The 17,644-nt window shown below is 50.4% G+C and overlaps 1 protein-coding gene across 1 annotated transcript; it reads left to right on the top strand.

Moving 5' to 3' along the window:
• Positions 1-460: 460 nt before the first annotated feature.
• Positions 461-11,653, top strand: LOC132386119 (voltage-dependent calcium channel gamma-7 subunit-like; the record flags this gene model as incomplete). Its single annotated transcript, XM_059958414.1, has 5 exons — positions 461-742; positions 3,319-3,405; positions 4,053-4,193; positions 10,426-10,522; positions 11,522-11,653. Coding segments are annotated over 5 exons (641 nt in total), but the record flags the coding sequence as incomplete, so codon positions are not given.
• Between the last annotated feature and the right edge of the window lie 5,991 nt (positions 11,654-17,644).

Below are 17,644 nucleotides of genomic sequence, written 5' to 3'. Positions count from 1 at the left end.
TATAGAGTAACTGATTCCTGGGAGTGGGTTACAGGCTGGGATCAATTCTAATCTGCCCTCTTTTCTCTCTTTCCCTTCCTTCCTTCAACCCTCCCTCTTTCTCTCACCTAACGCCTACGACCCCTTCCCTCCCTCTCCTTTACCGTCTCCCACTCCTTTTTTTTCCTCTCCTCTTCACTCCTGATCTCCTTTTATCCCTGCTTCTCACCTTTCATCTACACCTCCGTCCTAACTTCTTCACAATCTCTTCCTACACTCTCCCTCACTGCCCTCTGCTTCCCCCTTTCTCTCACCCTCTCCCTCCTTTCCACCTCCCACTCTTTCTCTCCTCCTCTACCCTCTCTCCCTTCCCCTTTCGCTTCTCTACTCCCTTTTTCCCCCTCGTCCCCCCTCATCCTCCTTCCCCTCTCCCCTGCTCCCATCTCTTTGCTCCTTCCTTCCTCTTGCCCCTCCCCCACAGACACCCACCTGGCTGTCCCTTTTCCTCAGGGAGCGTGCGGGACCCTCGGGCTCTCACCCCTCCCCCACACCGGCGAGCTGGAGGGTTTGGGGACGTGCAGTGCACGGGCGCTTACGCTTCTAAGCAGCGCCTTCGGTGCGAGCGGGCTGCTGTTGGTGGGAATTGCTGTGAGCACTGACTACTGGCTCTACCTGGAGGAGGGGCTTGTCTCCCAACATAATCAAAGCACTGAGATCACCATGGCTCTCCACTCCGGCCTCTGGAGGGTCTGCTTCGTCGCTGGTAAGGGCGAGACACTGAGTGATGGAGGGAGCGAGGGAGCAAAGGAGGGTCAGGTGGTCTGTTTCATCGTTGGTAAGGACGAGGGGTTGAGTGATGCAGGAAGAGAGAGAGGGGCAGAGGAAGGAGCAAAGGAGAGTCTGTCATTATACAGAGGTATGAGAGAAGAGCTGGTCAACATTGGTTGGAAGGAAACCAATGAGGGATACTACAGAGAAAAAAATAGTGGTAAGTTAGAAGATTGGGAAGCTTTTAAACACCAACAGAAGGCAACTAAAAAAGTCATTAAGAAGGTAAAGGTGGAATATATGGTAAGCTAACCAATAATATTAAAGAGCATACCAAAAGATTCGTCAGATGCATGAAGTGTAAAAGAGAGGTGAGCGTTGATATCAGACTGCTGGGAATTGATGCTGGAAGAGTTGTAATAGGGGACAAGGAAACGTGGAAGAACTGAATAAGTATTTTGCATCAGTCTTCACTGTGGAAGACACAAGCAGTATGCCAGAAATTCGAGTGTGTTGGGGGCAGAAATGTGTTAAGTTTTACTAGGGAGGTTTTTGGGAAACTGAAAGGTCTGAAGATAGCTAAGTCACTAGGACCAGATGGTGCACACCCCAGTGTTCTTAAAGAGGTGGCTGAAGAGATTGAGGGGGCATTAGTAATGATCTTTCAAGAATCACTTGATTCTGGAATGGTTCCAGAGGACTGAAAAATTGCAAACGTCTCCACTCTTCAAGATGAGAGAGAGGCAGAAGATAGGAAATTATAGGCCATTTAGTCTGATTTCAGTGGCTGGGAAGATGTTAGAGTTGATAGTTAAAGATGTGGTTTCGGCTTACTTGGAGACACATGATAAAATAGGCCGTAGTCAGCATGGTTTCCTCAAGGGAATTCCTTGCCTGACAAATCTGTTGGAATTCTTTGAAGAAATGACAAGCAGGATAGACAAAGGAGAATCAGTGGATGTTGTGTGCTTTGATTTTCAGAAGGCCTTTGACAAGATGCCACATGTGAAGCTACTTAAATTAAGAACCCATGGTATTACAGAGAAGATTCTAGCAAGGATAAAGCAATAACTGATTGGCAAGAGGCAAAGACTGGGAATAAAGGGAGCCTTTTCTCGTTGGATGCCGGTAACTAGTGATGTTCCACAGGGGTTTGTGTTGGGGCCACTTCTTTCTACGTTATGTGTCCATAACTTGGATGGTGGAATCGATGGCTTTGTGGCAAAGTTTGTGAAGATAGGTGGAGGAGCAGGTAGTCTTGAGGAAGCAGAGAGGCTACCAAAGGACAGACAGATGAGGACAATGGGCAAAGAAGTGGCCGATGGAATACAGAGTTGGGAAGTGTATGGTCAGACACTTTAATAAAAGTAATAAAAGGGTTGACTATTTTCTAACTGGTGAAAAAAAATCAAAAACCTATAGTGCAAAGGGACCTGTGAGTCATGGTGTAGGATTCCCTAAAGGTGAATTTGCACATTGAGACTGTGGTGACAAAGGCAAATGCAATGTTAGCATTCATTTTGAGAGCACTAGAATATAAAAGCCCCTTATCTAAAAAATGATGTGCTGACATTGGCGAGAGTTCACAAAAATGATTCCAGGATTGAATTGGCTTGTCATATGAGGAGTGTTTGATGGCTCTGGGCCTGTACTCACTGAAATTCAGAACAATAAGGGGTGACATCATTGAAAACTATCGAATGGTGAAAGGGTGGATGTGGAGAGGATGTTTCTATGATGGGAGTGTCTAAGAACAGAGGACACAGCCTCAGAAAAGAGGGGTGTCCTTTTAGTACGGAAATGAGGAGGAATTTCTTTAGTGGTGAACCTGTGGAATTATTTGGCACAGGCCGTCTTTATTATTATTTAAGGCAGAGGTTGGTAGATTCTCGCTTGGTCAGGGAATGAAGCGATGCAGGGAGAAAGCAGGAGATTGGGAGTGAGAGAAAAAGCCAAGAAAAAGCAGACTCGATGGGCCAAATGGCCTAATTCTGCTCCTCTGGGTTATGGTCTGTTTCATCCCAGGTAGGGATGAGAGACTGAGGGGTGGTGGGATGGAACAAGGGAGGGTCTCCCAGTATAACCAGAAGGTCTTTTTCATCGCGGGTAGGAACAAAGGGGTGAGGTTGGAGAGAGGAAGGGACAGTGGACAAAGGAATGGGAAGGGAAGAATGAGAGAGAGGGATGGAGGAGAGCAAACTGTAGAGTGAGAGGGAGGGAGGATTGATTGAGTGAGATTGGTGAAGAAAGGTGGAGGTGTGAAGCGTGGATAAAGAACAGTTCACGCCCTGATATCTTTCTCCTTGCCTTTTTCACCCTCTCTCATCTCTCTTTAACCCTCTCTTTCCCCCTTTCCCCCTCTCTCCTACTTCCCCTCCCTCTTCCCCTATTACTCACCCTCTCTGTTGCCCCTCTTTCTCCCCCTCTCCCCCTTTCTCCGTCTCATCCTCTTCCCTCTCTCTCCCTCTTCTCCTTCCCTCTCTGTCTTACCCCCCTGTTTCTCTCCCCCTTCTCATCCTCCTTCTCTCTCTCACCCACTCTCTCCCCCTCCCTCCTCTCCTCTCTCACCAGGCCGGGAGAATGGTCGATGTGTGGCGACAGAATATTTCCTGGAGCCTGAAGTTGAGATTACAACAGAGAACACGGCCAATATTCTCAGTGAGCGTGTGACCCCTCTCATCCATCCTCGGGACCCCTCCCATCCATCCTCCCTAGATGAGGGAACATCCTGGGCACTAGATCCCTTCCTCAGAACCCCTCCCACCCATTCTCCCCAGGACCCCTTACATCCTGTCTTGGGACACCGACACACGTCCTCTCCAAGACCACTCCCATCTGTCCCTGTGACCCCCCCCACCCGTCCTTCCCGAACATGGGAACGCACCCACTTGATTCCCTGGGACCCATCCTACTGTGACGCCCCCCCCCCCCCGCTACCTCCCCCACCGAACGGCCACCAACACTGACACAGAATTACCTACTCTCCTCTCCCCCTTCCTCTCTTCCCATCTCCATCTCTCACCCTCCCTCCCTCCCTCCCACTATCTCCCCTTCCCTTCTTTCTCCCCTTTTCTTCCCCTTTCTCCTCCCTCTCTCTCTCCCCCCTTTCTTTCTACCCCTTTCTCTCTCCCCTCCACCCCTCTTTCTCCCTGTCACCCCTCTTCTTTCCCCCTTATTCTCAATCCTCTCTTTGCCCTCTCTCTCCCTGCTCACTCTCCCCTCTCCCTCACCCCTTCCCTCTCTCTGCCTCCCCCTCCCCCTCCCCCTCCCCCTCTCTCTTACCCTCCCTCCCCCCTGTCCCACAGAGATGATTCAGACTGCCACCCCTTTTCCGATGGTGAGTCTCCTCTTTGTCTTCACCGCCTTCATCATCAGTAACATTGGACACATCCGTCCCCAGCGGACCATCCTGGCCTTCGTCTCGGGAATATTCTTCATTCTCTCTGGTAAGTGCCTGTGCTTTCCCGCGGGAGTGGTCAGACTGAGAGGGGAGTCATCCCCGAACAGCTCTTTCCCTTCCTCCTCCACTCACAGACCAGGGAACATCAGCCAGCAGGCCTGTACAAACTGAATATAGAACATCACAGCACCAGGCATTTTCATCCCTGTCTGTGCCTGTCGTAATCTTATAAACCTCTATCAGATCCCCCTTCAGCCTCCGACACTCCAGGGAAAACAACCCAAGTTTCTCTGACCTCATGTCCTCTAATCCAGGGAACATCTGGTGAACCTCTTCTGTACCCTCTCCAAAGCGCCCCCCCAACCCTTCCCACAATGGGGATGGCCAGAACTGCATACAGTACTCCGAGAGCAGACAGACCAGGGTTTGGTACAGCTGCAGCGTATCTTCCTGACTTGTACTCATGCCCAACTGATGAAGGCAAACACAAGTGTTGTACGCCTTCTTTACTGCCCTGTGCAGCGGCTTTCAGACCCCAAGATCCCTCTGTACATCAATACTCCTATGGCTGTGTTCTATCCCTTCACATTTGACCTCTCAAAGTGCAACACCTCATATTTGTCCGTGTTAAACTCCATCTGCCATTTCTCCACAGACTCCTGATAAAATATGTGTACAAAAGGTGTAATAGTAACAGGGTTGTCATGGTGGGAGATTGTAATTTAATTTCCCAAATGTTGATTGGTATCTCCCTAGAGAGAGGGGTTTAGATGGGGTGGAGTTTGTTAGGTGTGTTCAGGAAGGTTTCCTGACACAATATGTTGAGGCTGTACTTGATCTGGTATTGGGAAATGAACCTGGTCAGATATCAGATCTCTCAGTGGGTGAGCATTTTGGAGATAGTGATCACAATTCTATCTCCTTTACCATAGCTTTGGAGAGGGATAGGAACAGACAAGTTAGGAAAGTGTTTAGTTCGAGTTTAATTGAAGCTATCAAGCATAAATTGGGAGGAGGTTCCTCAGGGAAATGTAAGGCAGAAATGAGGCAAATGTTCAGGGGATATTTGCGTGGAGTCCTGCATAGGTACATTCCAATGAGACAGAAAGGATGATAGGGTACAGGAACCGTGGTGTACAAAGGCTGTTGAAAATCTAGTCAAGAAGAAAAGCTTACGTAAGGTTCAAAAAACTATGTAATGATAGACATCTAGAAGATTATAAGGCTAGCAGGAAGGAGCTTAAGAATGAAATTAGGAGAGCCAGAAGGGGCCATGAGAAGGCCTTGGTGGACAGGATTAAAGAAAACCCCAAGGCATTCTAGAAGTATGTGAAGAACAAGAGGATAAGACGTGAGAGAATAGGACCAATCAAGTGTGACAGTGGAAAAGTGTGTATGCAACCGGAGGAGATAGCAGGGGTACTTAATGAATACTTTTCTTCAATATTCACTATGGAAAAGGATCTTGGCGATTGTAAGGATGACTTACAGCAGATTGCAAAGCTGGAGCATATAGACATTAAGAAAGAGAATATGCCAGAACTTTTGGAAAGCATCAAGTTGGATAAGTCTCCGGGACCAGAGGAGATGTGCCCCAGTCTACTGTGGGAGGTGAGGGAGATTGCTGAGCCTCTGGAAATGATCTTTGCATCATCAATGGGGATGGGAGAGGTCCCGGAGGATTGGAGGGTTGAAGATGTTGTTCCCTTATTCAAGAAAGGGAGTAGAGATAGCCCAGGAAATTATAGATCAATGAGTTATATTTCAGTGGCTGGTAAACTGATGGAAAAGAACTTGAGAGGCAGGATTTATGAACACTTGGAGAGGCATAATATGATTAGGAATAGTCAGCTTGGCTTTGTCAAAGGCAGGTCATGCCTTACGAGCCTGATTGAATATTTTGAGGATGTGACTAAACACGTTGATGAAGGTAGAGCAGTAGATGTAGTGTATATGGATTTCAGCAAATACAACACTGCAGATGCTGTGGTCAAATCAACAAGTACAAACAAGCTGAATGAACTCAGCAGGTCAGGCAGCATCCTTTGAAATGAGCAGTCAATGTTTCATCAATCCTGACGAAGGGTCTCGGCCCGAAACGTTGACTGCTCATTTCAACGGATGCTGCCCGACCTGCTGAGTTCATCCAGCTTGTTTGTAAATATAGATTTCATCAAGGCATTTGATAAGTTACCCCATGCAAGGCTTATTGAGAAAGTAAAAAGGCATGTGATCCAAGGGGGTATTACTTTGTGGATCCAGAATTGGCTTGCCTACAGAAAACAAAGAGTGGTTGTGGATGGATCTTGTTCTGCATGGAGGTTGTTGACCAGTGGAGTGCCTCAGGGATCTGTTCTGAGACCCTTACTCTTCATAATTTTTATAGATGACCTGGATGAAGAAGTGGAGAGATAGGTTAATAAATTTGCAAATGTAACAAAGGTTGGGGGTGTTGTGGATAGTGTGGAGGGCTGTCAGAGGTTACAGCAGGATTGATAGGATACAAAACTGGGCTGAGAAGTGGCAGATGGAGTTCAGCCCAGATAAGTGTGAGATGGTTAATTTTTGTAGGTCAAGTATGATGGCAGAATATAGTATTAATGGTAAGACACTTGGCAGTATGGAGGATCAGAGGGATTTTGGGGTCCAAATCCACAGGACACTCAAAGCTGCATTGCAGGTTGACTCTAGTTAAGGCGGCATACAGTGCATTGGACTTTATAGCTTTATAGGACCCCGGTCAGACCCCACTTGGAGTACTGTGCTCAGTTCTGGTCAGGAGGGATGTGAAAACCATAGAAAGGGTGCAGAGGAGATTTACAAGGATATTGCCTGGATTGGGGAGCATGTCATATAACCATATAACAATTACAGCACGGAAACGGGCCATCTTGGCCCTTCTAGTCTGTGCCGAACGTTTACTCTCACCTAGTCCCACCGACCTGCACTCAGCCCATAACCCTCCATTCCTTTCCTGTCCATATACCTATCCAATTTTACTTTAAACGACAATACCTGCCTCTACCACTTCTACTGCAAGCTCGTTCCACACAGCTACCACTCTCTGAGTAAAGTAATTCCCCCTCTTGTTACCCTTAAACTTTTGCCCCCTCTCAACTCATGTCCTCCCCTACTCTCAATGGAAAAAGCCTATCCATGTCAACTCTATCTATCCCCCTCATAATTTTAAATACCTCTATCAAGTCCCCCCTCAACCTTCTATGCTCCAAAAAATAAAGACCTAACTCGTTCAATCTTTCCCTTTAACTTAGGTGCTGAAACCCGGTAACATTCTAGTAAATCTTCTCTATACCCTATTTTGTAGACATCTTTCCTATAATTCGATGACTAGAACTCCTATGAGAATAGGTTGAGTGAACTTGGCCTTTTCTCCTTGGAGCAATGGAGAATGAGAGGTGACCTGATAGAGGTGTATAAGATAATGAGAGGCATTGATCGTGTGGATAGTCAGAGGCTTTTCCCCAGGGCTGAAATGGCTAGCACGAGAGGGCATAGCTTTAGGGTGCTTGGAAGCAGGTACAGAGGAGATGTTGGGGGTAAGACTTTTTACTCAGACAGTGGTGAGTGTGAGGAATGGGCTGCCGGCGACAGTGATGGAGGCAGATACAATAGGATCTTTTAAGAGACTCCTGTATAGGTACATTGAGCTTAGAAAAATAGAGGGCTATGGATAACCCTTGGTAATCTCTAAAGTAAGTACAGGCAATCCTCGGATTACGTACGAGTTCCATTCCTGAGTGTGTCTTTAAGTCGGATTTGTACGTAAGTCGGAACAAGTACATCTGGTATTATTTAGCATCAGTAAGTCAAATGTCTGTCTTAGTATATAGTATATATTTTACCTTTCTATGCAATTAAAACACCTACTATGTATTCCAAAAATTAAACCACTGTGTTGATTAATAATAATTGTAGCTTTCATCGGGGCAGGCCCTTCACATGTTCCATTAATTTCACTTTATCCTTTAAAATTGTTCCGATGGTTGACCGACTGTAGCCTAATGATTTTCCAATTACCGATGGTGTTTCACCTCTTTCCAAATGCTTTATTATTTCCACTTTATTTTCAATTGCAATCGCTTCCCGTCAAGGGAACAGAAACACTGTGGGCGGTGGGTCCCGAGGTCCGCTGGGTCCTAAGGACCACCGCACTGAATTCCCTGGGTCCAAAGGTCCATCGCACTGAGGCAGGTTAAATGGGACAAGTGGGGGCTGTGCTGGGTTTGGGTATTTGATTCTCCACAATATTCCGTGTGAGAATTTAAACTGGAGGTGGCAGTGTTTTTTTTACGAGGTCGAGTTGCGAGCTCGACATCTGGCACAGATGGTACGGGAATCACTGGATCGACATCAACCCGGCACGGGAGCGGTCTCTCACTGGATCAAACTGGAGAACCTCTGTTCTCTAGCCCGGTGCTGATCTGACTGAGCCACCAGCCGAGTGGAACAGTTTGGGGGGTGGGGGGGGTGGGGTTACAGGGTCAGGGTGAATCTTACTAAGAAAAATTTAAACCAAATACAAAGTTAAACACTCAACACAGTGTCAACAGCAACGACTTAAAATGGTGGACGGTGTTCTCCTTCCTCGGTTCGTAAGTATGAGTTGTCCGTAAGTTTGTAACTTGCGGACTGCCTGTACATGTTTGGCACAGCATTGTGGCCAAAGGGCCTGTGTTGTGCTGTAGGTTTTCTATGTGTCTAGGTTTCTAATATGGCCTTCTTTGTAATTGCATCAATATGTTGGTACAATTATACAACAGAGATGTTGACAGTCAGGAACTTGAAACTGCTCACCCTTTCCACTTCTGATCCCTCGATGAGGACTGGTGTGTGTTCCCTCAAGTTCCCCTTCTTACAGTCCACAATCGATTCCTTGCTCTTACTGGCGTTGAGTGCAAGTTTGATCGATCTCGCTCCTTGTCACCGTCTGAAGTTCTGCCAACTGTAGCTGTGTTATTGGCAAATTTATAGAAGGTGCCTAGCCACACAGTCGTACGTAGAGAGAGAGTGGAGCGGTGGGCTAAGCAGGTGAACCAATGTTGATGGTCAGCAAGAAGGAGATGCTGTTTCTGATCCGCGCAGACTTTGGTCTCCTGGTGAGGAAGTCAAGGATCTAGTTGCAGAGGGAGATGCAGAAGGCCCAAGTATTGGAACTTTCTGATCAGAACTGAGGGTGTGATTGTGTTGACACTGAGCTCTAATCAATAATCCTGATGTCCAGGTGATCCCAGACCACATGGAGAGCCAATGGGATTACAGCCACTGTAGATTTATTGTGGCAATAGGCAAATTGGAGTGGGTCCAGATCCTTGCCGAGCCAGGAGTTGATTCCTAACCAACCTCTCACCATAGATATGAGTGAGACTGGGGAGAGTCACTGAGGCAGTTCGCCCTGCTCTTCTGGGGCACTGCTATGCTTGCTGCCCTTCTGAAGCAGCTGGGAATCTCTGGCTGCAGCAGAGACAGATTGAAGTTGGTTGACTCCGGCTTACAGACCCTTCCGGGGCCTGAGGCCTTGCGAAGGATCATCCTTTTGGAAGACGTTCAGACATTGGACTCCAATACTGATATCACAGGGTCACTGGGTGCTGCAAGATCTTCAAACTGTAATTTTATTCTCCCTTTCAAAGAGAACATCTGCGAGAGAAGCATTCGTGATGTTGGCTTTCGCTTTGTAGGAAGCCATGGCTACAAACCCACCAGCACAGACAGGCATCTGATTCCATCTTTAACCTCAGCTGGAATTGTTACTTCACTCTTAACATGAGGGAACGAGTGAAAGGGGGTGATTGGACAGAGAGAGGGGGAGCGGAGGGGGAGGAGCGAGTGAGAGGAGGAGCAGGAGGGGTGGAGAGAGAGGGAGGAAAGAATGAGTGAAGGGGAGCACGAGAGGAGGAGGAGCAAGTGGGAGGAGGAGTGGGAGGGAAGAGTGAGTGGGGAAGTGAGTGCGAAGAGGAGTGGGAGGGGTGAAGAGAGAGGGCTGGAGAGGTGCAGGGATGGAGTGCGGGGTGGAGAGAGGGGTGCAGAGGGAGCGGGGTAGAGAGATGGAGAGAGGGGGGAGGGGAGAGGAGAGGGGAGGGGGGGGAGAGAGATGGAGAGAGGGGGAGAGGGGGGGAGAGATGGTCAGGGGTCAGGAGTCCAGAACTTGTTGTTTACTCTCTGTTGCCTTTCTCCCCCTTCATTGCTTCCATCACCCTCCTTGTCCCTCATCTCCTCTCCTACTTCCCCATCGCACTGCCCTTTCCCAATCTGCCCAGGTCTGAGCCTGGTGGTGGGTCTGGTCCTCTACATCTCCAGCATCAATGATGAGGTGATGAACCGCCCCAGGGAGCCGGAGCTACACTTCCGCTACCGGTATGGATGGTCGTTCGCTTTCGCCGCCTCCTCCTTCCTCCTCAAAGAGGTGCGTCCCTCTGCGGGATGGGTGGGAGGAGAGAGGAGGGAGCGAGAGAGGAGTGGATGGGAAAAGGAGGGGGAAGCAGGGGAGGTGAGCAGGATGGAAAGGGAGAAAGGAGGGGAGAGGGAAGAAGGGAAGAGAAGAAGATGAGAAGGAGAGGAGGGGCGAACAAGAGTAGGGAGAGGAGAAAGAAGGGAGTGGATGTGAGGGAGGGGGTGAAGGTGGGGGAGAGGGTCAACACTGAATCATCACCTCACCCTGCATCCTGCCACGGAACAGAGCTCCCTCACCATTGCTCCCACAATTCCCACTTCATCCGCCCCTCACCCCGTACTGTGCTCGCTCTATACACACCCTCCATCACCACAATCTGCTCTTTGTAGTATGCCAGCGTGCAGAGCTCTCTCACTGCTCCCACAGTCTGCCCCCTCATTGGCAGAGGCATGCTCCCTCACTGTCTGCACATTGTGCTCCCTCATTGTTCCCACAATATGCTCCCTCAATGGTGATGTGCTCCCTCATTGTTCCCACAATATGCTCCCTCAATGGTGGAGGTGTGCTCCCTCATTGTTCCCACAATATGCTAGTCACTGATGGTGCACTCCCTCATTGTTCCCACAATATGCTACCTCACTGATGGTGGTATGCTCCCTCACTGTCTGCACATTGTGTTCCCACATTGTTCCCACAATGTGCTCCTCACTGATGGTGATGTGCTCCCTCACTGTTACCACAATATGCTCCCTCATTGTTCCCACAATGTGGGAACAGATGGTGGTGTGCTCCCTCATTATTCCCACAATGTGCTCCCTCACTGTTTACACAATATGCTCCCTCACTGATGGTGGTGCACTCCCTCATTGTTCCCACAATGTGCTCCTCACTTATGGTGGTGTGCTCCCTCATTGTTACCACAATGTTCTCCCTCACTGATGGTGGTGTTCCTCCTCATGCAGGGCGCTGGAGTGCTTTCAGTCTATCTGTTCATGAAACGCTACGCAGAAGAGGAGATGTACCGGCCACATCCCGCCCTCTATCGCCCGCGGCTGAGTGACTCGTCGGACCACTCAGCCCAGTTTCTACACCCCCAGCCCTGGCAACGGGCACGCAGTGCATCCGAGATCTCCAGCGACATTTCCATCCAGATGAACGAAAGCTTCCCACCTGCTGTCACGTGTGATCGTGGGAGGTACTCGACCTCCCCCTGCTGAGCAGACAGAGAACCAGAGGCTCTTGCACAGAGTGAAGTTTGCTCCAGACTGTCCCATCACTCACCTCAGGATCAGACAGAGTGAAGCTCCCTCCACACCATCCCATCACACACTCCCGGGATCAGACGCAGAGTGAATCTCCCTCCACACCGTCCCATCACACACTCCCGGGGTCAGACACAGAGTGAATCTCCCTCCACACCGTCCCATCACACACTCCCGGGGTCAGACACAGAGTGAATCTCCCTCCACACCATCCCATCACACACTCCCGGGGTCAGACAGAGTGAAGCTCCCTCCACACCGTCCCGTCACACACTCCCGGGGTCAGACAGAGTGAAGCTCCCTCCACACCGTCCCATCACACACTCCCGGGGTCAGACGCATAGTGAAGCTCCCTCCACACCGTCCCATCACACACTCCCGGGGTCAGACAGAGTGAAGCTCCCTCCACACCATCCCATCACACACTCCCGGGGTCAGACGCATAGTGAAGCTCCCTCCACACCGTCCCATCACACACTCCCGGGGTCAGACAGAGTGAAGCTCCCTCCACACCGTCCCATCACACACTCCCGGGGTCAGACGCATAGTGAAGCTCCCTCCACACCGTCCCATCACACACTCCCGGGGTCAGACAGAGTGAAGCTCCCTCCACACCGTCCCATCACACACTCCCAGGGTCAGACACAAAGTGAATCTCCCTCCACACTGTCCCATCACACACTCCCGGAGTCAGACACAGAGTGAATCTCCCTCCACACCGTCCCATCACACACTCCCGGGGTCAGACACAGAGTGAATCTCCCTCCACACCGTCGCATCACACACACCCGGGGTCAGACACAGAGTGAATCTCCCTCCACACTGTCCCATCACACACTCCCGGGGTCAGACACAGAGTGAATCTCCCTCCACACTGTCCCATCACACACTCCCGGGGTCAGACACAGAGTGAATCTCCCTCCACACTGTCCCATCACACACTCCCGGGGTCAGACACAGAGTGAATCTCCCTCCACACTGTCCCATCACACACTCCCGGGGTCAGACACAGAGTGAATCTCCCTCCACACTGTCCCATCGCACACTCCCGGGGTCAGACAGAGTGAATCTCCCTCCACACCGTCCCATCACACACTCCCGGGGTCAGACACAGAGTGAAGCTCCCTCCACACCGTCCCATCACACACTCCCGGGGTCAGACACAGAGTGAAGCTCCCTCCACACCGTCCCATCACACACTCCCGGGGTCAGACACAAAGTGACTCTCCCTCCACACCGTCCCATCACACACTCCCGGGGTCAGACTTTCTTTTCCTCACTCCCTCTCTTCCTTGTTTGTGTGTCTCCTTCTCTGCCCTCTCTCTCTACCTGTCCTGGCCTCTTAGGTTCTCCTATTTTCTACAGCCATCTCTCACTCTAGCTCCATCTCTGTTTCTCTCTCTTTCTCCTCCTTTTCCTCTCCATACCCCTCCCACTCCCCTTTCTCCCTCCTGCTCCCCTCCCTCTCCTTTCTCTCTTCCTGTTTCCCTCTCCCTTCCCCCTCCCACCTCTCTCTATATTTTTCCCCTCTCTCCCTGGATTCTACCGTTCTCTCGGTTTCTCTGGTGTGTGCACGTGACCCCAACCATGTCCTCACCCTCTGCACACTTGCCCGAAGTGGAGAGGCCGAGGAGGAAATCAGCCATGGAGCCCAAGCATGAGCAAGAGCCCCCTGTGGTATGGCCGTGACCCCGGATGTGGGGTGGGGGGGAGGAAGGAGAGGGAGGTGATGTGGGGTCTGAGATCCCCACCCTGTAAGAATGACATGTGTCACAAAGGCTGGTCATTCTGATGACCCAGAGGAGGGTGGGGGTGGGGCAGAACAGAACCCCCAATGTGGGGTGAGAAAAAAAATCTTTGCACGTCCTTTTATACGATCCATGTACATTGTCAACTGTCGTGTGTTTTGTGTACCTGCGCGTCGCTATCCATCGTTCCCAATGGATCTGCCCCCAAGGGGTCGCGAGCTGACGGGGGGTTGGGGGGGATGGTGGGTGGGGCAGGGGTTGGAGCTGGTGGTAGAAGTAGGCAAGCAAAGAGTGTAAGCCATTTCTGCAACAGGAGAGTTTCCTTACAGAGGAGTGTTGGAGCTCGAATGTACGCAGATCCAGACAAATAAAAACACCCCACACACTGGTTGAAGTTGGTTCCATATCAGTGTGGGCACAGGGGGTGTGGGGGTGGGAGAGGGGTGACAATGGGACAGTGAGCACACACCGGATCAGATGCTGACGAAGCCGACTACACATCGTTCGACACCCTGGGTCAGACGCAGCATGAAGGTCCCTCCACGTCGCCCCGCGTCAGACGCAGCGTGAAATTCCCTTCACATCATCCCACACTCTGGGACAGACACAAGCGAAGTTCCCTCCACATTGTCTCACAGTCCTGGGTCAGACATAGCGTGAAATTCCCTTCACATCATCCCACACTCTGGGACAGACACAGGCGAAGTTCCCTCCACATTGTCTCACAGTCCTGGGTCAGACATAGCGTGAAATTCCCTTCACATCATCCCACACTCTGGGACAGACACAGGCGAAGTTCCCTCCACATTGTCTCACAGTCCTGGGTCAGACATAGCGTGAAATTCCCTTCACATCATCCCACACTCTGGGACAGACACAGGCGAAGTTCCCTCCACATTGTCTCACAGTCCTGGGTCAGACATAGCGTGAAATTCCCTTCACATCATCCCACACTCTGGGACAGACACAGGCAAAGTTCCCTCCACATTGTCTCACAGTCCTGGGTCAGACATAGCATGAAATTCCCTTCACATCATCCCACACTCTGGGACAGACACAAGCGAAGTTCCCTCCACATTGTCTCACAGTCCTGGGTCAGACATAGCGTGAAATTCCCTTCACATCATCCCACACTCTGGGACAGACACAAGCGAAGTTCCCTCCACATTGTCTCACAGTCCTGGGTCAGACATAGCGTGAAATTCCCTTCACATCATCCCACACTCTGGGACAGACACAGGCGAAGTTCCCTCCACATTGTCTCACAGTCCTGGGTCAGACATAGCGTGAAATTCCCTTCACATCATCCCACACTCTGGGACAGACACAGGCGAAGCTCCCTCCACATTGTCTCACAGTCCTGGGTCAGACATAGCGTGAAATTCCCTTCACATCATCCCACACTCTGGGACAGACACAGGCGAAGTTCCCTCCACATTGTCTCACAGTCCTGGGTCAGACATAGCGTGAAATTCCCTTCACATCATCCCACACTCTGGGACAGACACAGGCGAAGCTCCCTCCACATTGTCTCACAGTCCTGGGTCAGACATAGCGTGAAATTCCCTTCACATCATCCCACACTCTGGGACAGACACAGGCGAAGTTCCCTCCACATTGTCTCACAGTCCTGGGTCAGACATAGCGTGAAATTCCCTTCACATCATCCCACACTCAGGTCAGACACAGATGAAGCTCCCTCCACATCATCACACACCCTGGGTCAGACACTCTCATCACACAGTCAATTACATAGTCCCTGGCTCAGACACAGAGTGAATCTCCCTCCACACCGTCCCATCACACACTCCCTGGCTCAGACACAGAGTGAATCTCCCTCCACACCGTCCCATCACACACTCCCGGGGTCAGACACAGAGTGAATCTCCCTCCACACCGTCCCATCACACACTCCCGGGGTCAGACACAGAGTGAAGCTCCCTCCACACCGTCCCATCACACACTCCCGGGGTCAGACACAGAGTGAATCTCCACAGCATCCGGATCAGAACTGTTACAGTAGAAACAGATGAAAAAGGATAAATAAATGATGTGAGATGTGAAAAAAAATGTTCATGTTTTTCTCAACTCTTCAGAAATCTGATGGCAGGGAGAATGGGCGTCCATCCTAACCGATTGTAGTAATGAGAGTACGGGTGCTGAGGGTCCAAATTGCTGGATGCACCATATTTTGAAGGTGTCCATGAGGCTTGTGCTCTTGATGGAGATGGCTGAGTTTCCAACCTTCTGCACCTTTTTCCGATCCTGTTAGGAGATCTCACACCCGATGGTGATGCACCCAATTAAAATGGTCTCTGTATACCTATCGAAACGTGCTGGGTCTTTGGTGACATTGCAAACTCATTGCCCTGTTACAGAAAGACTCTGCCTCCCCTCATCCTTTCTGGAGATCGTCCCCATTCACAGATCATTGCTGTCCATCTGCCCTGTTACATAGGGACCACATTATCCCTGTTACAGTGGGAGTCTCTCTCCCATTATCCCCGTTACAGAGGGTCTCTCCCCATTATCCCCGTTACAGAGGGTCTCTCCCCCATTACCTGTTACAGAGGGAGTCTCTCCCCATTATCCCCGTTACAGAGGGTCTCTCCCCCATTACCTGTTACAGAGGGAGTCTCTCCCCATTATCCCCGTTACAGAGGGTCTCTCCCCCATTACCTGTTACAGAGGGAGTCTCTACCCCATTATCCCTGTTACAGAGGGACTCTACCCCATTATCCCTGTTACAGAGGGAGTTTCACCCCCCATTATCCCTGTTACAGAGGGTCTCTCTCCTCCATTATCCCTGTTACAGAGGGAGTCTCTCTCCCCCATTATCCCTGTTACAGAGGGAGTCTCTCCCCATTACCTGTTACAGAGGGAGTCTCTCCCCATTATCCCTGTTACAGAGGGAGTCACTCTCCCATTATCCCTGTTACAGAGGGTCTCTCTCCCCATTACCTGTTACAGAGGGAGTCAATGTCCCCCATTATCCCTGTTACAGAGGGAGTCTCACCCCCCATTATCCCTGTTACAGAGGGTCTCTCTCCTCCATTATCCCTGTTACAGAGGGAGTTTCTCTCCTCCATTATTCCTGTTACAGAGGGAGTCTCTTCCCCATTACCTGTTACAGAGGGAGTCTCTCCCCATTATCCCTGTTACAGACGGAGTCTCTCTCCCATTATCCCTGTTACTGAGGGAGTCTCTCTCACCATTACCTGTTACAGAGGGTCTTTCTCCCTGATTACCTATTACAGAGGGTCTCTCTCCTCCATTATCCCTGTTACAGAGGGAGTCTCTCTCCCATTATCCTTGTTACAGAGGGAGTCTCTCCCCATTATCCCCGTTACAGAGGGAGTCTCTCCCCCATTATCCCCGTTACAGAGGGTCTCTCTCCGATTATCCCCGTTACAGAGGATCTCTCCCCCATTATCCCTGTTACAGAGGGAGTCTCTCCCCATTACCTGTTACAGAGGGAGTCTCTCTCCCATTATCCCCGTTACAGAGGGTCTCTCCCCCATTACCTGTTACAGAGGGAGTCTCTCCCCATTACCTGTTACAGAGGGAGTCGCTAACCCATTATCCCTGTTACAGAGGGACTCTACCCCATTATCCCTGTTACAGAGGGAGTCTCTCCCCATTACCTGTTACAGAGGGAGTCTCTCCCCATTATCCCTGATACAGAGGGTCTCTCCCCATTACCTGTTACAGAGGGAGTCTCTCCCCATTATCCCTGTTACAGAGGGAGTCTCTCTCCCATTATCCCTGTTACAGAGGGAGTCTCTCTCCCCATTACCTGTTACAGAGGGAGTCTCTCTCCCCCATTATCCCTGTTACTGAGGGAGTCTCACCCCCCATTATCCCTGTTACAGAGGGTCTCTCTCCTCCATTATCCCTGTTACAGAGGGAGTCTCTCTCCCCCATTATCCCTGTTACAGAGGGAGTCTCTCCCCATTACCTGTTACAGAGGGAGTCTCTCCCCATTATCCCTGTTACAGAGGGAGTCTCTCTCCCATTATCCCTGTTACAGAGGGTCTCTCTCCCCATTACCTGTTACAGAGGGAGTTTCTCTCCT

Source organism: Hypanus sabinus, unplaced genomic scaffold (genome assembly GCF_030144855.1).
Source record: "Hypanus sabinus isolate sHypSab1 unplaced genomic scaffold, sHypSab1.hap1 scaffold_1002, whole genome shotgun sequence".
Lineage (NCBI taxonomy): Eukaryota > Metazoa > Chordata > Chondrichthyes > Myliobatiformes > Dasyatidae > Hypanus > Hypanus sabinus.
Note: the sequence above shows the minus strand (reverse complement) of the source record. Positions and strands in the feature narration are given on the sequence as shown.